General features: G+C 47.8%; 1 protein-coding gene across 8 annotated transcripts; it reads left to right on the top strand.

Moving 5' to 3' along the window:
* Positions 1 to 294: 294 nt before the first annotated feature.
* RAB9A (RAB9A, member RAS oncogene family) lies at positions 295 to 22,825 on the top strand. Of its 8 annotated transcripts, XM_081794187.1 has the most exons (4): positions 15,890 to 15,949; positions 16,426 to 16,453; positions 16,948 to 17,072; positions 21,717 to 22,825. In XM_081794187.1, exon 4 carries the CDS (start codon positions 21,748 to 21,750, stop codon positions 22,351 to 22,353), a length of 606 nt encoding a protein of 201 aa, XP_081650313.1. In that variant the 5' UTR covers positions 15,890 to 15,949; positions 16,426 to 16,453; positions 16,948 to 17,072; positions 21,717 to 21,747; the 3' UTR covers positions 22,354 to 22,825. The 8 variants fall into 8 exon arrangements, with proteins under 8 accessions (XP_081650316.1, XP_081650317.1, XP_081650311.1 ...); XM_081794185.1 differs by lacking the exon at positions 16,426 to 16,453 and having other exon boundaries at positions 15,857 to 15,949; XM_081794186.1 differs by lacking the exons at positions 16,426 to 16,453; positions 16,948 to 17,072 and adding an exon at positions 16,878 to 16,908 and having other exon boundaries at positions 15,868 to 15,949.
* The last annotated feature ends 378 nt before the right edge of the window (positions 22,826 to 23,203 follow it).

The raw sequence follows: 23,203 nt of genomic DNA, 5'->3' as shown, positions 1-23,203 counted from the left end.
TAATCACAAAAGCCCGATTGTGCTGATGCGATCTGTTTATGCCCACGTTAGTAAACTTCTAAAGATAACTAGGATTCCGTGCCCTCTCTCGCTGGAACGCAGCCGAGCACACGAGGAGCGGCCGATCCCGGAGGGGGGGCGGGGGAAACCACGGTTGAGCCAGGGGACAGGCGGTCTAGGAGCGAAGGTGAGGGCGGGGCGTACCGCGGCCTCGAGGCCCCGCCTCCCCGGGCCCCGCCCCGGCCCGCCGCCATGTTGTTCCCTTGGTGCTGGACGTGAGCCGCCGGAGTCGGACCCGGGCAGCGCCGCCGCCTCCTGCCCGCCCGTCCCCGACTTTCCCTCCTCGTTGCATCTGGACGGGCCGGCCGCGAGCTCCCGGGCGTCCTCTGCGTGGCCACGAGGTGAGCGGAGCGCGGACGCCCCTCGGGGCGGGGGCCGGGGGCCGGGGGCGCCCGCGTCAGGGTCCGGGGCGGGGGGGGCCCGTGCGCCCCGAGTGCGGCCTGGCCCTCGGGCAGCTGGGGCGCGCGCTGAGCGGAGCCGCGGGGCGGGCGTCGGTCCCGGGACGGGGACGGCTTTTTGCCTCCTGGCTCCTAGTGGACTGACGCAGGAGAAAAGACGAGTTCCCACACCCACACGACCCGGGGAGAGGGACACATACCCTAGCGCGCGGGGACCCACGGAGAGACGCGCAAACATCTGGAAGACGCACGGGGACACACGCACACACACCCGGGGCAAGAGCGATCCACAAACACCCGGGGCGCACACGGACCCAAACAGCCAGGGAGAGAGACACGTACACACGTACCCGGGGCCGGGGGAGTGGGGGGGGGGGGGGGAGACGGGCGCACACACAACCTGTGGGGAGACGCGCGCGCGCGGAGAAATACGCCCAGTCCTCCGGGGACACACAACAGAACGCCAGCCTTTCCCCCGACCCTTCGGGGACACCCGTGCACACAACACACCCCACGCCACGCAAGACCAAACCGTACCCCGAAGGATTAATGTAGACGAAGCAAAGGCGCTCGCGCGGTTTGATTTGGCGACCTCTGCCATGCTGCCTCGGTGAACATTTGCCCTGCTGTTAAGACCAGTCCGGTGAGGGCTTTGCAGTGTTTATAAAGCCACTTCTAGGGGCTGGAGGCAGTTTGGGGCGTTATCTGATGGCGACGCCAAACTAAGGTTTCAGAATCGTGTTCCTTTCTTCCAACCTTGTATGTCGAGAGGCGAGATGAGAATTTAAAGCGCCGGCCAAATCGTTGGGGAGGTATTAGTCGCCTTTTTGTTGTTGTTTTTCCTTTTAAGTGACGATACATCCCGTGACCACGGTTCCTTTGAGGAATGACTTTTCTGCTAGTTTCCAAAATGTCATGTGACCACGGGCTCTTTATATAATATTTCAGCGAGCCGAGAAAAATCAGTAGCATTTGATTGCTTTTTTTCAAATAAAAGAAACTTTTCACACGTTTGTCTGTCTCTGGCCCCGTCGTGATGGAAAATCCCTAACTTGTCTGTGATCTCAAAAACTGTTCCGTGGAGCCAAACTGTAGAGATGAAGGAAACGGAGAACTGTTCAATCGGGGGACTTTTAAGAAGGGTGTGAGTAGTTTCTCTTTCAGAAGCTTCTGTTGAAATTGATCATCGCGACTTGTCTGTAACTCTCCCTATGGTCTGTAGATTCCCAAAGCGAAGAACGCTGGGTGCTTTCAGTATTTCTGTGCAGACACCGAAGTAAATGCCTCTTGCTTTATACGAAACGCTTTCTGGCTTGGTGACTTATTTTGGAGAGTGTTCTGATTTGGGGATATTTGGGGTTTGTCGTTTGTGAGGTCAGAGAGAGTAGACCAGAGAAAAACTAAGAACGTCATTGGCCTCGACTCCCTTGGAAGTTGGGGAAATAGTTTAGTGCCCTTCCTCTTTTCCATCCTCGCTTGTCTCTTCCGTTTCTTCCTAACCCCGCCACTCCTCCCATGGGGGCTACAGTACTCTGGAGGCCTGAGGCCAAGTTCCTTTGGTTCTAGAAGCTGATTTTTAGCCTCCCCTCATTTCTTACACTGCTCAGGCAGTCACTCTGGCACTGAATGTTATATGCGTATAAATCGTGTTCGTACTTCATTTTATTTCATTCTCCCAACGTTTCTGTGGTGTCAGCTCCATTTTACTGATGAATTTGCTGGGAGGTGGAGGAGGGTTAGTTAGGTCTGTTTCCCCGGGTCACGCAGGCAGTGAGAGGGCAGGGCAAGATCCAAAGCCAGCCATAGTGAGTTCTAACTCCAGGGGACATGTGACGGTGCCTGGAGGCATTTTTGGTTCTCCCCCGAGAGGGAGAGAGGCTGGCATCTAGTGGGTACAGGCCCGGGTGCTGCCCAGTGTCCTGCAGGGCGTAGCACAGCCCTCGGCGACACAGTGGTCTGGCCCCAAATGTCACTAGTGCTAGGGGTGAGAAACCCTGCTTTGCAGCAGTCTGTGTAACCCTGGGGCTCACGTTCCAGCGCTTCTGTAGTTCTTCCAATGCAGTGTCATTTTCCTGTTGAGGATACTTCCTCGTGATTTTAAGAAAGAGCAGTAGGGAAGGTTTGAGAACTTGGAGAGATTTCCCTTGACCAAGAGGCTTATTCATTCATTTGAAAGATTAAGGAGTGAGCAAATAATTCCTTTTTTAAAAGATTTTTTTAATGTTTACTTATTTATTTAGAGGCGGGGGAGAGAGCGCGCACCCACATGAGTGGGGGAGGGGCAGAGAGAGGGAGACACAGAATTGGAAGCTGGCAAAGCAGGGCTCGAACCTACGAACCGTGAGATCATGACCTGAGCTGAAATCGAACGGTTAACCGACTGAGCCACCCAGTGCCCCCCTCCCCCTTTTTTAAAATATTCTTTTTTTTTTTTTTTTTTTTTTTTAGTTTATTTTTGAGAGAGAGAGAGAGAGAGAGAGAAAGAATCCCAAGCAGGCTTCTCACTGTCATCATGGAGCCCAATGTGGGGCTCAAACTCACAAACCTGAGTGCGAAACCAAGAGTGAGACGCTTAACCCACTGAGCCACCCAAGTGCCCCAACCCCCACCCCCCCTTTTTTTTTTAAACGTTTATTTATTTATGTTGAAAGAGAGAGAGTGCGAATGCAAGCGGGGGAGGGACAGGAAGAGAGAGTCACAAGCAGGCTCCATGTTGTATCTTACACAGGGCTCTATCTCATAACCGGGAGATCACGACCTGAGCTGATAACAAGAGTCCGACGCTTAACTGATTGAGCTACCCAGGCGCCCTGTGAGCAAATAATTTCTGATAGCAGAATCTTTTCTTTTTAAGGCAGAAGTGTCAAAAAGGACTTGAGAACAATTCAGAGCTGTTGAAACAGACTGAGGGGTTTGGTTTCCGTATTACTGCAATTGTCAGTAAACAGTCTGTTTATGGGCAATCTGTCGGGCACTGATACGGAGGTGCTGGTGATATGAAGGGCAGTAGGCAGTGCCCAACTCAGCGAAGCTTACAGTCTAATCACAAGCGTAAGAGCAGGTTCTCACTTTGTCCTAGAACAAAATTTATTGCCTGGGCTCCTGAGGGTGGGGCTAGGTGTCAAAAAAAAAAAAAAAACAAAAAAAAAACAACAAAATAGCTACACACCCACACACAGGTACCTGAAGGGCATTTATCGTGGGGTGGACCTACATGAAATGGGGAAGAGTTGATGCGTTTTTGATAGGTTTTTAGGTTGACCGCGTGTGAATATTTACAAGAATCCAATCGAGAAGCCATTCTTGTTGGGCATAAAATTCTGCCGTAGATTTAGCCTTGGTAGACAACAGTTATACGTGCGTTTTTATCGTTGAAATCCAGAAAGGAATGATGACATTTTTAAAAATGGCTTTTGCATCGTTTTCTTTCTGGTGTCTTCCAGCCATTTTCACATACGTGTCTAAGACCGGGCCCTTCAGTATATACCTCTTCATTTTGGTGGTGGATGTAACTACTGGGTGAACTTTGGGGGTAAGTGATTGAGAGGAGGAGTCACACAGGCTGGGCTCTCCTTTTCGGAATCACTGTGAAAGTGTTATTCATGCAGTCAGCGTGTGTCTTTTGTGCGTAGCTTTGCTTTTGACTCCGTGCTGCTGGACAGTGTGTTCTTTGTTAGTATATTTCCCTGCCTCTTAACAGGAGTTGTCTCCAGTGGGGCAGAGGGGATGCTGAAGTGTTCAGCTCAAAGTGATTGCTATCACACGGGCTCTGACACCGGGATCCGCGTTCTTTCCTGAGCGCAGGGCTCTTATTCTGGGAAGGGTCAAGAGGAATCGGTGCAGGAAGAACATCCATTCGGCCTCCGACGAGTCTTGCTCCATCTGTAGTTGGCCCGCCGCTCTGCCCCAGCTAGGTCACCCCATTTCTTTCTTCGTGAAATGAGATGGTTGTGCTTTATAACCTCTGTGAGATTATAGGACACCCGAGCGGAGACACCAGATGATTGGCTTCCAAGTGGTTCTGCTTCAGGCAATTTGCTAGTTAAGCAGCGGGAGGAAATCAGGCAAATGGAAGTGTGCGTGCGTTTGGGAGACGCGTCTCACTTGAAAGCTAGCTAGGTAATAAATTGGTCAGTCAAAACCGAGGGCCGGAAAACAGGGCTTGTGACTAAGTAGGTCATCAAGAGAGAACATTTATTCGGGGATTTGGGGGGTGGGGTGTGAGGTCATAAAACGCCTCCGGGAGTTTGGAATGCTGTGATGCAGATGTAAGGTCAGGATGCCTGAGGGAGGGGGCCTGGGACTCCCGGCTGTGTAAGTAGGTGGGGGAGGCCTGGCTGCCTCCTGCTGGGAGAGGTGAGGCCTGCGGGGGGGGGGGGGGGGGGGGCGAGAAATCTGGTTCCCAAAGTGAATCTTGATATGGTACGGTTGTGAAAGTTGAACTCTGGGTATGTCCACATTCTGTATTCTTCCGTTACTGTTTGTTAATTTGTGACCACGGCGGACTCAGGGTTTAGAATCCTGTTGCCTGTGGTGAACATAGAGAGGACAGCCAGAAGTAAATGGGCGTAAGTAAGGTGACCGCGTGAGACACGTGGCTTCGTATTTTGAAAGAAAGCTAGACATGAAACAGGCAGTCGAGGTTTCACATCCCGGCCTCACCGAAGCCAGCTCGTTTCAGGGTGGCGAGTCTGGACACAGACGCCACTTTCGTCTAAGGCCCGGTGCCTTACGAGTCCATGCTGTTGTTTGGCCGCGGCCGGAGAATCGGCGTGGAACAACTTGACGTCTTCATTCCATGGCCACATTCATTATCCAGGTGTGGGGGACGGCGGAGCGGTGTGAGCCAACAAACTGAACTGGCAGTTCAATGTAAACTAAACTGCCTTAATTCCAAGTTCTTGCGAATTGGACCCGGTTTTTGGGTACAGAGTCCAAGGTAGTTTTCAGAACGTAGTTTTCGGAAGAGTGGTTGCATCATCAGTGTTCGAGAAGCCTGGAAAAAGCCTTACAGATTTCTCTTTCCAGAACTCGCTGTGTAGAACACTTAGAGGAGTGTTGAAATGACGTAACAGGTTCAGGAAAGTCAGAACTCATTGGGCTGCCGTGTGCAGCTAGGCGGCTGCTATGGTCTGCAGTTTCACACGTGTGTATTTCATCAGCGCTGTGATGGGATGGACATACTGGAAAATAGCTACTTGGTTTAGTCGGAAGTCAGAACAGAACAGTGGAAGAACTGCTTGAGGACCACACGTTGGTGAATGCAGGACATCTGGAATGAGTTCTAGTATTCTCATTTCAATTAAAAAAAATTTTTTTTTAACGTTTTGTATTTATTTTTGAGACAGAGAGAGACAGAGTATGAACGGGGGAGGGTCAGAGAGAGAGGCAGACACAGAATCCGAAACAGGCTCCAGGCTCTGAGCCATCAGCACAGAGCCCGACACGGGGCTGGAACTCACGGACCGTGAGATCGTGCCCTGAGCCGAAGTCGGACGCTCAACCGACTGAGCCACCCAGGCGCCCCTCTCATTTCAATTTTTAAATGTTAATTTATTTTTGCGAGAGAGACAGACAGATAGCAAGTTGGGGAGGGGCAGAGAGAGAGGGAGAGACAGAATCTGAAGCAGCCTCCAGGCTCCGAGCCGTCAGCACAGAGCCCGACGCAGGGCTCGAACTCACGAACTGCAAGATTATGACCTGAGCCGCCCAGGCGCCCCTGAGTACTAGTATTCTGAAGTGAGGTTTCCTAAGTTGTTGTTTTGGAGCAAACAGCTGCCACCCTCATATCCTGTTCCACATTAATATTTGAGCAGTACTTGATTTTTATCACACCAGCCCTGGAAAACCCAGCTTTGCAAAGCTAGCAGCGTCCTCGACCGGAATGTCCGATCTAACGTGGAAACCGTGAACCCCCTCGGGCGCCGGTTTGCGTGGTGCCTTGCAGACACTCAGCTCTTCGGTGGTTCCTGCAGAAATTGAGAAGAGCCTGCCCTGCCCCTGTTGCCATGCGGACTGTCCCTTGACCCTCCCTCCCCTGTCCCTATGCCTTTATCCCCATCTTCTGCTGCACATGCTTCTTTAGTGGAGAAGGGAACCGCCAGGTGTGGAGCGGGTGGCCGTGGGCTCTGCGGCCTTTCAGGACAAACCCTTGTGCTTCCAGCCCGGCCAGCCTGTCTCGGTAAGCGTCCACAGTGCCAGCATGCTTCTCTCCGGCCTGTGCCTCTTGGAGTCTGCCCCAGGAATGGGCTTTCTCATTGCTAGATGCTTCTCCCACAGTTAGGGTTCCTTGCCTCTTCAGTTTGGCATTTACTGGAACATGTGCTTCCCACCCAATTTCATTGCTCTCGTCTACAGTTGTTCCCTCTTGTCTTTTTGGATTAGTATGTTTTTTAGATGTTTTCTGTCATTCGGTGGGAGTGAAGGGAACACGTGGTAGACCCGCCCCGTTCAAGTAGACTGGGGGAGGTTACTTAATCTTTGTGAACTTGTGTTTATCGAGACATAAAATATTGAGATAAAAAAATCAACTTGCAGGTGATTTGAAGGTGCCGTATGCCAGGTACCTGGTAGATACTCAGCAAATAGTGGTGGCGAATGATATTATGGTCGTAGCATTGGTTATTTGAGCAAACGACAATGGCGGTAGGTGGGGAGGAAGTAGACGCTTTCTTGTGTGGGTGAACGGAGAAGACAAAAGAAGAAAGATTTTTCGAAGTGGGGGAAATAACTCGCTTGGTTTTGTAGATGTTGAATTTGAACTGCCATCAGCGTACCAGGTGAACATACTATAAAAGGGGTTGGAATTCTTGTCCTGAGGAGGGGGGCTTCAGGAATCACTGGGTTTTATAACCGGGAAGAAGTGGTTTGGGAAGAGGTAAGGGCTTCCGCCTTGCCACAGACCTGCTTTGAGAGCTTGTTGGGAGAGGGAGCCATCTAAGTTGCAGAAAGCTAAGGGGCGTTTTATGGACCATTAAATAGCAAGTATTTTCAAGGTCGCTGCCAGGCTGTGTAGACCTTACAGAGGCAGTAATGGAGTCCTGGTTAACACTTGCGGGTCCCACCTATGCCTCCAGCTAGAGGTGTGATACTTCCTAAGACCCTTTCCCAGTTGGGCCTCCGGTCCCTTATTTGTTTAAAAACAAAGTCTTGAGTACCCTTTGAGATTTTATGTCCCGTACATCCAGACAAGTGGCTACGTCTGAGAGAATTCATTGCTTACTAGGTGGGCTTCCCGTGGGAACACTGGTCAACTGTGAAGGTGTTTTCTGGAAGCGTGCATAGCCAAGTCCTAAGAGAAGCACTTTTCTCTTTGCTTTAGGGCTGCATGTACCTTAGGGCGTTTGGATGATGACTGAGGAGAAGCCCTTGGACTGGCATTTAGGAGGTCTCTGGTCACTTCTGCTGCCACTCATGGGGATGGAGAAGTTGGCAGCCTGTGTGGGGGGAGCGGAGTAGAGGGGCGGTCACGTGTCGAGGTGAAACAGATACTGATGGCAGAGTGAGTTTGGGCTCGGGAGCCTGTTCGTAAGCCAAGTCCGCTTCGGTACCTTGGTTGGGGCAAACGGGCATGATTGATGGAGAAGTGGGATGAAGTGAACTTTCCCGAAAGCCGCCTGCAGTGCTCTTCCATTTCTTCTGCTTTTGACCTGGTGCCAACTACCCCGCAGAATGGGAGCGTCTAGTCTAGTTGAGTCCTACATGCTAGACATATAGCTGTCCTCTTGAAATACATCTTGGGAAATCCCCGTTCCTCTTACTTAATTTCTTAACAGCCAAGAAGTTTTACTTCGCTGTGGTTTCACGTCTTGTGGGCATTGTTTGTGTACTCACTCTTCCCTGGGCTTCTAGGCGAGTTCTCCAGCCCTTACCCTTTTCTGCTCCAAATTACAGACCCCTGGTTTCTTATCTGACTTGAGGAGGCAGTCAGTGTTCTCTTCAGTTACAGCAGATCATTGCAGATCACATTTAATTTGTGTTTTGCTGCTTTAATGCATTTTTCTAACATGCATATTTAAGTTCATTTCTTTCACAATGCAGTCTCCTTCCGGAAATACCTAGCCAGAATTTCCAGTATTTCTATCTTGTGACCTTTATCCGTTTCTTTGTCTTTGAATTCTGCCCCTCATAGTGCAACCTTCAACTATCCCTACTCTTTTCTTTATTATTAAGCACTTTAAGTGCCTTTCACAGGTCAGTGTCTTATTACAGGTTGATTTACGCGTGTTCCTTTTCAGGACCTCATTAAACAGAACAAAACAGAATCCTCACTTCCAGGATTAACAGTTTCCCATGAGTAAATCTGTTCACTGAACTGTCACAGTTCATGGTCAAAGTGTAATATTAATAAAGTCTCGCAGGTGAGGGGGAGCATGGGGAAATGGTGATGCCAAGTAAAGACGAAAGTCTGGAGGGTGTTAGGAGTTACACAAATGGATCACACATGATATACAAATGATGTGGGGGTGTCTGGCTGGCTCAGTCAGTAGAGCATGTGACTCTTGACCTCAGGGTTGTGAGTTTGAGCCCCACACTGAGGGTAGAGTTTACCTTAAAACAATATATCAATATATCTATAGATAGGTACATATACATACAGAGAGATACATATGCATATATATGTATAGATATAACGTAAAAGCGCACACAAATGATCTGGACATGTATTGATCGTTCCAGATCCCTTTAACAGTCAGATGAAACCCTTTGTACTCTTTCCGGAGAAAAGCTGAAGCACACGCTTGAGTCCACACACTCATCCTTATTTTCACGTGTCATTCTAGAAGGTGCGTTTTCCCCCTGCAGCTCCTTCATGGGCTCCCAAGTAAGCAGTCTGTACCCGCGCCGTCCAGTACTCATGTAGCAATTTAAATTTAAACCAATTAAAATGAAATAAAATGGCAAGTTCAGTTCCTCAGACCAGTCCCATTTCAAGTGGTCAGTAGCCACGTGTGCTTGATGATCACCAGATTAGATGGTGCACTTCTAGAGTATTCCCACTGCAGAAAGTTACGTCCGACCGCGGTGCTCTGTGTTCTCAGGATGGTTTAAGAAGACTTGTTCCTTAACCTCTCTTTCCCCTCCACTCTCTCTCCACCACTGTTAATGATTAGTTTGTATAGCTAACTACAGGGGTGCCTTGTTGTAAACAAAATTGTGAGTATGTGTTTCTTAGAAGTTTAATTAGAGGACTTATCTTCAAAAAAGAGTGCTTATTGAAACGAGTTCTTTGAACAGGGTGTGCTGCTCTGGCATCGTGATAGTGTAGTTTGGTTTACAGTTTTTTCCTTCTCACTTTCTCTGGGCTCAGTGGTCGGCTCAGTGGTCGGCTAGGTAATTTATTTCAGTTGGCAAGTTATGCCTCCAAGTTGGTCTCTTCCTATGGTATTTTGCTTAATTCTTCCGTGTGTGTGTGTGCGCGCGCGCGCGTCTCGACCTGTTGCTGTAGAGCTAGAGCACCCATTAGACTTAGAGACTTCCTTGGCTTGCTTCTTGCTCATGCATTTCAGCAAGACAACCCAGGAAGACTGGGAACAGAGTGGAACTGATTAATTAGGCTGTTAAGTGAGACACACCGATATTAAACCACAAGGAAACGATCACAGCTCTAAGCGACAATAGACATCATTCAGGGATCATCCGTGCTTTTGTTTCCTGGGTTAGTTCCTTTCAGCCTCAGAGTAAGTGGTATGTGTCTAAGTAGGACATTCAGGGTAAATGCAAAAGGAATGTGTGAGTTTGAGAGGGAAAAAAATGTTCCTAAATTTAAACCAAGAGTGATAAATTCAATTTGAGTGTTTGGAAGTGAGAACTAGTCAAGGGGTTACAAAGTATGTGTTATGTGTTCCAAATCTGAAATTTTGAGAAGAGCAGTTCACAAACCCAGCCTACTCTCCTTTTGGCCGCTTATTAGAGGAACGTTGTTTTTTAATGTTCACCAGCTCCCTGTTGCAGTCAGAAGTACTTATTTTAAAGTGGCGTTTTTGTTAGACTTGCAAGTAAGAATCAATTTTTTGGTCCCTTCCCACACAGTGTAACAGACTTCAAAAATAGAATGGGGGAAAAACTGATTGAATAGAGAAACAAAGAATTGTTAAGTGTGGAAAGTACGATTAGAAGAATAAGAATAGAATAACGAGAATAAAGGAGGAAGTAATTTACTCTTTGTTCTCGATTTTGCCTTTATTTGCTACCTCACCCCATGTAAAGTTTTGTACGAGATGTTGCAGAACCAAGAAAGGACAAATGAATGGATGGAATTAGGTGTTGTGTGTCCCTCCCAGGGAGTTGAGTTTGGAGTTAGGAAAGAGACAGATGCGCGACTGACAGTGGTTAGGGTGTGAGTGAAAGCTGTAATCCGGTGGGGATGGCGAAGAGAAGAGAACCATTAGGCTTTTGGGGCCACAGCGGGCTTTTTGGGTGAGGTGATCTGAACGAAGCCTTTGCGTGACTAGGATTTTCATAGCTCTGTAGGTGTAGGGAGGGAACTCCCAGGCAAGGTAAACTGCAAATGCCTCTGAAGGGTGTGGGGACAGTGACTTGTAGGCATATAACTGGGACATGCTTGTAAGTGAGGTTGGATGGCACTGTGGATGCCATGCTCAAAACCTTTAATAATAATAATGAGGAAATAAATGGAGTTAGTTCTCTGTCTAGAATGGAGGCAGTTAGATCTACAAACAATAAAAAACATGTCTGCCTTTAATCCCTGCAGGTATTCCTAGTGGAGATTTAGATATTCTCCGGGCTTGGATCTGACACCCCCCCCCCCCCCCCCCCCCCCGTTTATTGTAGTATATGGCTTCGGAAACCAGCAAGGGATTGGGACAGGCCAGCGAAAATGGTACTGCCGATAAACTGCCCTTAATAAACAACTGATAGTTAAGATAAGAAAGTACACAGCAGAAAAATGGGAAAAATCGTGTTGTAAAAAGAAAAGGGTTGACATACAAAGCTCTCTTTTTACCTTTAGTTTTGAGGGCTCTTCCAAAAACATGGTTCATTTTCTTTCCTGCCATGACCTACTTCTCCATTTTCCCATTCAGAGTAATGTGTGCTGTATACAAGTGTGTTTGTGCCAGTACATGGTATTGTAGCCCTAAGGGACCTATTGTGTGCATAACTGGTTTCTTTAAAAGGACACTGCTGAAGGGACAAAGATCCTTTGTGGCTTTGCATAAATCTGATTTTAGGGTCTTATTGCTAATTCTTAGGCCATATGCATACTATAGTTTGTTTTTCTTCCAAATTCTTATTTCAATTCTAGTTAACTATTCTTTAGATATAACTCACATAGCATACAATTTACCCTTTTAATGTATACAATTCCTTGGCTTTTAGTATATTCACAAACTTGTGCAGCTCTCACCACTAATTCCGGGATATCCACCCCCCCCCCCCCAAAAAAAAAAAAAAAGAATCCCCGTACCATTAGCAGTCACTCCCCATTTACCTCTCCACTCCCATTTCCTGGAACCACGAATCTGCTTTCTGTCCATGGATTTACCTATTGTGAGCGTGACACATAAATGGAATCATGTAATACGAGGCCTTTTGTGTCTGGCTTCTTTCACTTATTATAATGTTTTTGAGGTTCATCCACATTGTTGTCTGTATCAGTACTTCACTTTTATGGCTGGTTAATCTTCCATTGTATGGATACACCACACTTTACTATCCATTCAGTTGAGGGCCATTTGAATGGTTTCCACTTTTTGGCTATTATGAATAATGTTGCTGTGAACCTTCATGTACAGGTCTTGGTGTGGACTATGTTTTCATTTCACGAGCAGGGGAGGGGCAGAGAGAGAGGGAGACACAGACCCTGAAGCAGGCTCCAGGCTCCGAGCTGTCCGCACAGAGCCGGAGGTGGGGCTCGAACTCTTGAACTACTAGATCATGACCCGAACCGAAGTCGGATGCTCAACTGACTGAGCCACCCAGGTGCCCCACTTTATGTTTAACTTTTTGAGGAACTGCTGGTCTGTTTTCCATTATTGCACCATTTTACGTTCCCACCAGCAGTGTATGAGGGTTCCAGTTTCTCCACATCCTCCTCCTCAACACTCGTTATTGTCTGTCTCTTTGATTGTGGCCATCCTGGTGGTATGAAGTGATGTCTCATTGTAGTTTTGATTGGCATTTCCCTACTGGCTAATGATGTTGACCGTTTTTTGCCTGTTTAAAAAAAAATTTTTTTTTTTTTTTTTTTTTTTTTTTGATGAGTTGTAAGAGTTCTTTATATATTCTGGATACAAGTCTCTTATAAGGTACGTGGTTTGCAAATGTTTTCTCCCATTCTGTGGGTTGTCTTCACTTTCTGGATAGTGTCCTTTGAAGCACAAAAATGTTAAATTTTGAGGGGTGCCTGGGTGGCTCAGTCAGGTAAGCACCCGACTCATGACGTCAGTTCAGGTCTTGATCTCATGGTCATGAGGTCAAGCCCTGTTTTGGGCTCCACGCTGGCCATAAAGCCTGCTTTAAAAAACAAATTAAAAAGTTTAATTTTGGTGAAGTTCAGTTTATCTTTTTTCCTTTTGTTTTTTGTGTCATCGAGTTATTTTTTAATATAACCTGAATTACAGAAAAATTTAGGAAGCCATTGTACTTGAGGTCTGGTGGATAGCAGTATTTGAAGAAAATTTAAAAGAAAATGATTTCCGTTTCATTTTAATCGCAGCATACCGTCAAGGTTAGGCTTTAAGGGAAAATGAAGCTTTAAAAAAATACTTTTGATAAACAAAAGTGACTTTGCAATCAAATCGAAACTTTGAAGCTTGAACTCAGTATTGATGGTCTGGGTTTTCTTGCAGACTTTCGTATAAACTGTAAGCTTCTATATGGTGTGATGGCGGTGCGCGTGCTATTTTCTCTCTCTCGGCAGTAGCCCGTTTCTAACCGTCCCGCGTCCCCGTGCTTCCTCGGGGCTGCAGGACACCCCCAGTTAGGCGTTTAGGGCATCGGCATTTGCCCTATCATTCACATTTTTGCAAGTTTTTTTTTCTTTTTGAGATGATTTGAGAAGAGTATAGGGATATATTTTTTGCTATAGTTGAGAAAATTGATAACTCGGGGGAAAGTATGGGCATTTTTATGATGGTATAATGCGTTTCCACAAAACCGAACTGTTTTAGAGAGCGTGATTCCTTTTTATTAGGCATGTGGGCATGGCGATCTCAGCATCGTTACCTCTGCACTTGGAGGTTTGTGCAGGGTCTTAGGAATGTGGGGGAGGCGGCTTCGGTGGGGGATCAGCTGCGTCTACAGGGGTGAGCACGACTTAAGGAGCAAGAGGAAGAGTTCAGAGGGAGCGAGGTGAGGCGCAAAGCCTCGGTGTGAACGTTTTGCTACAGGATCCCCCGCAAGGCACGAAAGCCAGTTTGCAGTCCCAGAGCCGGCCGGTGCCATCGGTAGTCGAGGGATCTAAGGGCATCCACTGAAGCTCTACCCGAGGCCGTCCTCTTCCCCTCCCCTCAGCCACTTACCTTTGTGGACTCCATGTCCCATCAGGTGGCCCGCTGCCGGAGCTGTCTCGGTGCTGTCGTCGCTGTGAGGGTGGCGGCAGAAAGCCTTCCCAGGCCCTGCCTGGAGCCACTGGGCCAGGCTGCCTCGGCCCCGCGGCCCCCTCCACCTTTCTGGAGTGTTCTCCTCCTGCTGCTGAGCTTAGCCTGTGATCAGACCCACTTACCCTGGATCAGATCCCCCTGCGGCAGAATCAGGGCGTGGTGAGGCTGCGCTCTGAGGACCAGCATGTGGCCAAAACGATCACTGAGACGTGGCTCGGGAAGAGCTCACCCTGGAAACTGGCGGGGAGGCTCTAACACACTTGAACACACAACTTTCCCTCTGGCCTTGAGCCTCTGAGCAGCGGGCGACGCAGCTGGCGGCATCACAGGATGGTGGTGTACGGAAATGAAGTCCCCCAGCGCCTGGGATCACGTGGGGCCCCCTGACATGCCACACGTGGGGCCTGGGCCTGAGGGAGCCACAGGTGTGCACACGGCGTGCCCCCCACCGAGGGGGACTCTGGGCAGAACCCCCCGCACTAAGCTGGGCTTCGGTTTTTGGTTGAGGAGGAACACTTGCACTGTCTGCCACGTACCTTTCATTTGTGGGTCTTGCCACGTTGTAACGCATACGGGTTTGCGTGCAGGCTGTCACTTCCCCCAACCCCGGTTGCACAAGGCAGCGACTAGGTGTGGCCCCATCCTCAGTGTCTGGCACGCGGGAGGCCCCACTAAGTGCTTGCTGAAAAACTGCTTTCCCGCTCGTTCCGTGGAACTTCTGGGCTTCTGGGGAGATGCTTCAGAGTTCTGCAGACATGTCGTTCAAAACATGATTAAACTACTGAAACTGTTAAAACTTAGCCACAGTTAGATGCGCTTTATTTATATCACATGCTAATGGATTGAATACTCCTAGTCTGTCAGGTTAACCTGTTTTGTTCTAAGGTTTGTTTATTTTGAGAGTGTGCACGTGTGGGGGCGGGGGAGGGGCGGAGAGGGAGGGAGAGAATCCCAAGCGGGCTCCATGCCGTCAGCACGGAACCCGACACGGGGCTCGATCCCATGAACCATGAGATCACGACCTGAGCCGAGATCAAGAGGGACGCTCAACCGACTGACACCCCCCCCCCCCCCCCCCCCCCCCCCGCCGCGCCCAGGTTAAGTTGTTTTTGTGCAGCTGTTGAAATAAAGCAAACAGGTGAAAGACCCTTAGCTCTGCAGCTGCTTATTTTCATTCCACCTGCAGCTAACATTCCAACAGCTAACAGGAAACCCTCGCAAATAACTGCAAAGGCAGCTGTACCTAAGGGGTGAGTAAGTCAGCTGCCTTGAGATCTCCCTCCCCACCTTTTCCTACCTGTGTGACCTCAAGCAAGGTCGTAGACCTCTCTGAGTCGGTGTCCTAGTCTGTGATGTAGGCATAGGGAGACACTTGAGAATGGATGCGGTGAAGCGGAGTAAATGGCTTACGCGCTTCGTCCGTGGTAGCTGTTGTGCTTGTTGTTGCTGTCGTTAGTGTATCTTGAACCCCAGATGTCAGCATTTTGTAGAGTCTCATTTATTTGTTGATGGCATTTATAAGTTACGAGCTGCTGTCTGTAAGTTCCACAAAGATGCCCTGTGCTTAAAAAAGATGTGTGTGGGGGGTGTAAAACTTTTGGTTTAGATCAAGAGAGGCTGGTGCGCTAGCCCAGCTTCGCATAGGCAGGCCGTCACTCCGAAACCTTCACATTGAATTTGGTCTCCAGGGCTTCCTCGTGTTTGCCTGCATAATCCTCTTTATTTGTTCTGCCCGGGGCTTTTAGTGCAATTTGATGTGAGAGATGGTCGTGAAAGAAACCAACCTTTCCTTAAAACCGCCTGTGAAGACTTCTTCTTGTGTTTGTTCCACAGAAACTTCCTGCGCTCCTATCATGAGCCTGGCACTTTGGTGAAACGCCTTTCCCTTGTCCATGTCCCAGTGACTCTTCCCAACGGTCCTAGGAGGTGGGTACTGTTGTGGCCATTGTCCCGTGAGCTTCAGGAGGGCACGTAGCTTGGCCCGGGGTGTGTACCCTTGGCCTCTGTGCCAGGAACTGTTCTCCGTTCTGACGGTGGGCTAGATTCTGTCGCGGGAAAGTTTTCCCCTCTGCCTTGGCTGTCCAGAAGCTTCTGGACAATGCGCTGCCTTAGCCTTAGCCCAGCATTGCCTGTGTCGCATTGGTGCGCCTCCCCCTCGAGACCCTTTTTTTTCCCTTGTTTGTGCTCAGTTTATTTAATTCTTTGAAATAGGGTTATATTCTAAGCCCCTCAAAATTTGGGCAAGTTTTGAAGAATGAGTGAAATATTTTACATTTTCATCCTAATAAAATTTTATGGTTGTCTGAGTGTGAAACTTTGAAAAGAAGGGTGGGTAGGCAAAAAAACTTCTTGAAAGAATGATGAGTAAAGTGTAATATTGATTCTAGGATTTTTTTTTTTAGGCTGAGAAAGGTCATGGACAGCTTTCAGGTGTGGTTTTCCTTTTATTTTATTTTATATTTTATTTTATTTTAGTTAGATGTAGGCTCTTTAAAAAATTCTTTTTATGTTTATTTATTTTGGAGAGAGAGAAACAGTGTGAGCCGGGAGGGGTAGAGAGAGAGGGAGAGACACAGAATCTGAAGCAGGCTCCAGGCTCCGAGCTGTCAGCACAGAGCCCGACGCGGGGCTCGAACTCAACAAGCCGTGAGATCATGACCTGAGCCGAAGTCAGACGCCTAATCGACTGAGCCACCCAGGCACCCCACTGCTGGTCTTCCTTTTAAATGAAGAATCTAGCTGCTAATACAGCCAGATATTTATTTACATTTTAGTTTTTGTTTTTACTCTTAAAACTATGAAAGCAAATTGAAAGTGCATTGCTAAGGTGAGCTTCCTAATTTTTTCGTTGCAGATAATGATGCTGCTTGAACTGAACAATTAAGGTAACATTTATGACCTATGTAATATGCTTTCTTATTCAGGTTTCTTTATCGAATTTAGCTGAATTGTTAAAGTCATGTTTTAACCTTGGTGAGGATTATTATTATTGCCCTGGGGCAGTCATTCCAAACTGGGACGTATAAAAGACTTCACATTACGTTTTCAGGTGAGTTCTGAAAATAACATAACAGTATACCTTTATTCATTCAGCTTATACTGAAGTTTCAAAGCATTTTACTATTTTTGGAAAAGAAAAGGGACATTTTTAGGGTCTGTAAGCCAATTATGGTTATGTTCTTGTGTAGCTTGTCTGAAGCTAGCTTTTGTTCGATTCAGTGGGAAAGAAAATAGTTTTTATAATTATCTGTATCACGTGTGTGCCTGTAGACAACTGTACAGTGAGAATCAGAAATGGTTGTATATAGCTTAGTTGTTTTAGCGAATGCCAGCGTACTTGCAAATAGGATGTCCGGGAGGCCCCAAATCATACATGGGAAATGTACAGAATCGTACCCTCCTTCCTGGTGCGTGGGTCCAGCATCCCCCAAATTTGTTTAATCAGAGTAATGGCACAAACTAGGAGATCCTACATTATTACAAAAAAAGAAAAGAACTGTGTCAGAGTATGCTGATAAAATGATAAATGGCAAATCGCAAGGAATTTCTAAGGCTTAACTTGGTAGATACGTGCAACCGGTCACCGGGGTGGAGGTTGTTAGATTGCACCGTCTGGTTTGTAATTCGATGTGGAGATCCTAACAATTCAGTGAGTGCCGTGCGGTAAAACTTTGTGTCTGGTAAGATAATTGGAGACTTACTCGAATACTGGGATGAATGGTCTTTGGGAATCACGCACATCTCTACGTCCCCATACCACAGCATGGGACTTTTGTGTTCACGTATCTTGAAAATCTTGTGAAAGGAACAACCTCGGTCGGGATGGGGGCCTCCGGGGAAGGTTCTCAGTGTAGGTGGTGGCGGTGCCGCGTGGTTCCGAGGTGGTTGGGGTGAAGTGGGGCAGGGTCACCAGCAGAGGAAGCAGCGTGAGCCGGGGCGAGAGGCAAGGGAGAGCCTGGGAGCCGAGCGAGTGGAATGGAATTTCAGTTCCACCCGACCGTGCGTTTCCAGATGACTGAAGCCAAAGATGGGGAGCCAGGCTAGGTGTCTTGTCTTAGAAGTTGGACTCCGATCCGAATGTCTGGAGAACCACCGAGGAACGTTAAGGATGGGGCATTAGCCCAACGCTTTCCCCATGTCAGAATAGCCGGTGTGCATTTTTGGTTTTGTTAGTCTTTTTTCTGTAAATCGAAACCGTTCAGGCAGGATTGCAAAGAATTAAGCCAAGGGACCGATTCATACATGTGTCGGGGGTGGGGGGGTGGGCGGCGGGCCTTGAGACTGTCTCAGTTTCCCCTCTAACACCAACCTAGTTTGCGCTTTGAGCAGAGTGATCCATTGAAGTCAAAAACGTCTCCAAGAGGTATGTGCTTCGATTGCCTCACAGTTTTGTTGGCCGGTTTAAATTGTATCAGTTATAGTGGTAATTAGTAGAAATGTAAAAGAACCAGTAAGAGGGACAGGTTGCTACAGGTTTTACCAGGATCGTGTAACATGTAGTTGGGAGCGCAGAATTCTTACACATTACAGGAAGCGTTTAATTTCATAATACCGGCTCACGTTTGCACATAACCAGGAGATAGCCAGATAATGTTTACTGCACTGATTTTGCAGATTCATCCTAGTCAGTTTAACCATTATTGTTCATGGCTTCATTGCCTTCCCGTCGAGGGATTCCCAGTATCCACTTTCATGTTAGTGACCATTTTTGCTCCAGAACTGTACTGGCCACTACAGTCATTGTGTCTTTAAATGTGGCTATTCAAATCAGTTACAATTTAAAAAAAAAATTAAAATTCTGGGCACCTCGGTGGCTCAGTCGGTTGGGCGTGTGACTTCGGTTCAGTTTGTGATCTCACGGTTCGTGAGTTTGAGCCCCACGTTGGGCTCTGTGCTGACGGCTCAGAGCCTGGAGCCTGCTTTAGATTTGGTCTCCCTCTCTCCCCCTCTCCCCCTCCCCCCTCTCCCCTCCCCCCTCTCCCCTTCCCCCCCTCCCCCTCCCCCTGTCCCTCTCCCCTTCTCCCCCCTCCCCTTCCCCCGTCCCTCTCCTCCTCTCCCCCTTTCCCCCTCTCCCCTCCCCCTCTCCCTCCCCCTCTCCCCTCCCCTCTCCCCTCCCCCCTCTCCCTCCCCCTCTCCCTCTCCCCCCTCCAAAAATAAAACAATTTAAACATTTTTTTTAATAAAAAATTTTAAAAAATTAAAATTCAGTTCCTCATTCCCTTCAGCCACACGGCAAGTGCTCAGTGGCCACACGTGGCTAGTGGCTGCCGTACTGGATGGTGCAGATGGAAGAAGATTTGTTAGTGCTGCTTCATAGGTGGTCTTCTTTCACGAATTTTAATATACTTAAAAGCCACGGGGCGCCTGGGTGGCTCGGTTGGTTGAGCATCAGACTCCGGCTCGGGTCATGATCTCGCGGTTCGTGAGTTCGAGCCCTGCGTCTGGCTTGTTGCTGTCAGCACAGAGCCTGCTTCCGATCCTCTGTCCCCCTCTCTCTACCCCTCCCCTGCTTGTTCTCTATCTCTCTCTCTCAAAAAGAAATAAACATTAAAATATATATATATATATATATATGTATATATATATATACTTAAAATCTATGTAATAGTAAAATATTTACAGATTAAATGATATTGGGGAGTTTTGGAAGAAACAGTATTTGCCGTAAGTTGATAATTGGTGAAGCTAGGTTTAGGATCCACAGAGTTTCATTTATATTCTCATTATTCAGAAATTTTGTGTATGTTTGAAATTTTCCATAATAAAGAATGAAAACAGCCCTTAATAGGAACAGTGCTTCTGGCAGCACTTAAAAGTAGCCATCTGTAGGGGCGCCTGGGTGGTTCGGTCAGTTGAGCGTCCGACTTCGGCTCAGGTCATGATCTCACGGTTGGGGAGTTCGGGCCCCGCGTCGGGCTCTGCCGACAGCTCAGAGCCTGGAGCCTGCTTTGGATTCTGTGTCTCCTCTTTCTTCCCGTCTCCCGCTCATACTCTGTGTCTCACTCTGTCTCTCAAAAAATGAATAAATGTTAAAAAAAAAATGTAAAAAAAGTAGCCATCTGTAAATGGGCATCTGAAATCCCACCCCACACAGGCTGCTGGGAGAGCTTTAGTCCTGAACCTGGGCTTCCCCAGAAGGGTGTGCAGAGCACCACATTTTTGTTTAAGGTTTATTTCATTCCCTCTCAGAACACACGAGTGACAGCCCAGGTTCACATTTATTAGGAGTTGGAACTGCCCAAATGAGTCTTGTGGGCAGAATGTGCTAGATGACGATATGCTATTAAAAATTCTATTGCTGCGGGCGCCTGGGTGCCTCAGTCGGTTAAGTGTCTCTTTTTTTATGTATTAATTTTATTTTTTTAATGTATATCCAAATTAGTTAGCATATAAGCGTCTGACTCTTGATTTCAACTCAGGTCATGAACTCATGGTTCATGGGATCGAGCCCTGTGTCACTCACTCTCCGTGTTGACAGCGTGGAGCCTGCATTGGATTCTCCCTCTCCCTCTCCCTAGCTCGTTCTTTCTCTCCCTCTCTCTCAAAACAAATAAATAAAAAAAGTGAAAAAATTCCAGGGCGCCTGGGTGGCTCACTCATTGAACATCTGACTTTGGCTCAGGTCATGATCTCACGGTTCATGCGTTCGAGTCCCACATTGGGTGAGCTCGAGCCCCGCTGTCTCTCTCTCGCCCTCTGTCTCTCTCTCCCTCCCTCCCTTCCCCTCTGTCTCTCTTCCTCTCTCTGCCCTTCGTGGGATTCTCTCTCTCTCCCTCTCCCTTTTTCTCTGCCTCTTGCCCACTTACGCCTTCTTTCTCTCTCTCTCTCCAAAAAAAATTCCATTGCTGCTGGGGTGCCTGAGTGGCTCAGTCAGTTAAGCGTCCAACTCTTGGTTTTGGGTCAGGTCATGATCTTAGACTCACAGTTTCGTGAGTTCGAGCCCTGCGTCAGGCTCTTGGCTGGCAACAAGGAGCCTGCTTGGGATTCTCTCTTTCTCCCTCTCTCTCTGCCCTTCCCCCACTTGCACTGTCTCTGTCTCTCTCAAAATAAAAAACTTAAAAAAAAAAACATTCCTGCTGACATTAATGTTAGCAAACTCCAAATAGCGTTCCTAATGAAGAGAATGGAGTCCATTTACTCGGTCGATGGCTTATTTTTGTTCACAGCCAGATCAGTCCGCTTCTGTCTCTGGTCTCCTGGTTACCGGCTTCTATGGTGATAGCATTGGAAGAGAGAAAGGGGAGGTCATTGAGGAAACCCCTGGCACAAGACGAAAGCCATCGGCGAAACCGTCACTGTGCCAGCAGAGGGCCCTTTGAAGTTGTCACGGACACCTGCCTGCTTCGGTCTCCTCCTGCATCTAACACGCGGTGGCAGGGCTTAAAGTGAGGAGAGGGGAATGGTTGAGAGCAAGGTCTTCGGGGTGGCCGTTGGCTTCGAGTGCCCACCTCGGTCAGCTGCGACCTGAGGGGGCGGGGAAGAACGAGTCCTCACCGCCGTAGGGACCGGCAGTAGGGCTGTGCCTGCTACGCGCTTGAGCGCTCAGTACGTGACCGCTCTTGCTACCCGATGACTTTCTGTGCAGAAGGGAGTGGGGACTCTGCGTTCTGTTTCCCTCGCGCGGACATCTGTCCGCTCGTGCGTGGCAACGTGCGGGTCGGAAGGAATGTAATGGTGCCTTTTTATTTTACAGGGTTCTAAAGTCAAAGATCTTGAGAGTCATAATGGCAGGAAAATCGTCGCTTTTTAAAGTGATTCTCCTTGGAGATGGTGGAGTTGGGAAGAGCTCTCTGATGAACAGATACGTGACCAATAAATTTGATACCCAGCTCTTCCATACAATAGGCGTGGAATTTTTAAATAAAGATTTGGAGGTGGATGGACATTTTGTTACCATGCAGATTTGGGACACGGCCGGTCAAGAGCGATTCAGAAGCCTGAGGACGCCGTTTTACCGAGGTTCTGACTGTTGCCTGCTCACTTTTAGTGTCGATGATTCTCAAAGCTTCCAGAACTTGAGTAACTGGAAGAAAGAATTCATCTACTACGCAGACGTGAAAGAGCCCGAAAGCTTTCCTTTTGTGATTTTGGGCAACAAGATTGACATAAGCGAACGGCAGGTGTCCACCGAGGAAGCCCAAGCCTGGTGCAAGGACAACGGCGACTATCCTTACTTTGAAACAAGTGCAAAAGATGCCACGAATGTCGCGGCAGCCTTTGAGGAAGCAGTTCGAAGAGTGCTTGCGACCGAGGATAGGTCAGACCACCTGATCCAGACCGACACCGTCAGTCTGCACCGCAAGCCCAAGCCTAGCTCGTCCTGCTGTTGATCGTTCGGGAGGTCGCCCGTGCGGTGTAACCAACTCCCGCACGTACACGAAAACACGGGCTGGGGACGAGAATTAGCGTTTGCAGCAACGGACCATCCACTTACAAAATTAAACTAACCATGTTGCTGCCTCGTTAGTGGGTGGGAGGAGGGATCGATCCATCCACTCCTGGAAGAATCAATTTACTCAGTAGTGGCACCTTACACTTGTAATTGGTAATGGTTGTCTAATAACGTTTAATTTAAATACGTAAGTTACAGAGCTAATAAATGAGATGATCGAGACTTTAATTATGATTAAAACAAAACACTTGAATATTCTAGAAGTTACTGGTGTTTTTTTTCCCCCCCCTGGGAAAATGGAGAACTACTTTTTTATGTATATTTTATGTAATTAGCAGTCAATTCCTGGTTGAGGGAGAAATATTCCCTAAAGCAATAATGTTCAGTATTAAAGATGAAAATCAAATGCATTTGCGTTGCAGTTATTTCATGACTTCTTCATTCTCTTTAAAATCACTGAGGTGTTCATATTTTTATTATTTTTTAAATTTTATTTAAATCCAAGTCAGTGAACATCTAGCGCAGTAATGGTTAAGTGTTTCACATGTTCCTTCTCCACATCACAGTCGGGCTCGCTGGTAACCAACCACTCGTCATTTGCGTGCCACATGTGTGCCCCCAACCCCACCCCAACACAGAAGCGCACTTTGTCACTCTTGGAGGAAATCCTAAGCCTTGTTTGTCCTTTGTGTGAGGGAAAATGAAGACATCTTTTGTTCGGTCGCGTATTTAGTGCCTTCTCCATCATTGAACGTTCTGTAGGGATTTGCTCTCAAGGAGATTTTTTC

The sequence above is a fragment of the Panthera onca genome, chromosome X, assembly GCF_046562875.1.
Source record: "Panthera onca isolate mPanOnc1 chromosome X, mPanOnc1 haplotype 2, whole genome shotgun sequence".
Lineage (NCBI taxonomy): Eukaryota > Metazoa > Chordata > Mammalia > Carnivora > Felidae > Panthera > Panthera onca.
Note: the sequence above shows the minus strand (reverse complement) of the source record. Positions and strands in the feature narration are given on the sequence as shown.

Coding starts and splice junctions, on each gene's coding strand:
- RAB9A (XM_081794184.1), top strand. CDS start 21,236: ATGGTGATAGCATTGGAAGAGAGAAAGGGGAGGTCATTGAGGAAACCC. Junction 21,409..21,716: donor ACGCGGTGGCAGGGCTTAAA/GTGAGGAGAGGG, acceptor TTTATTTTACAG/GGTTCTAAAGTCAAAGATCT.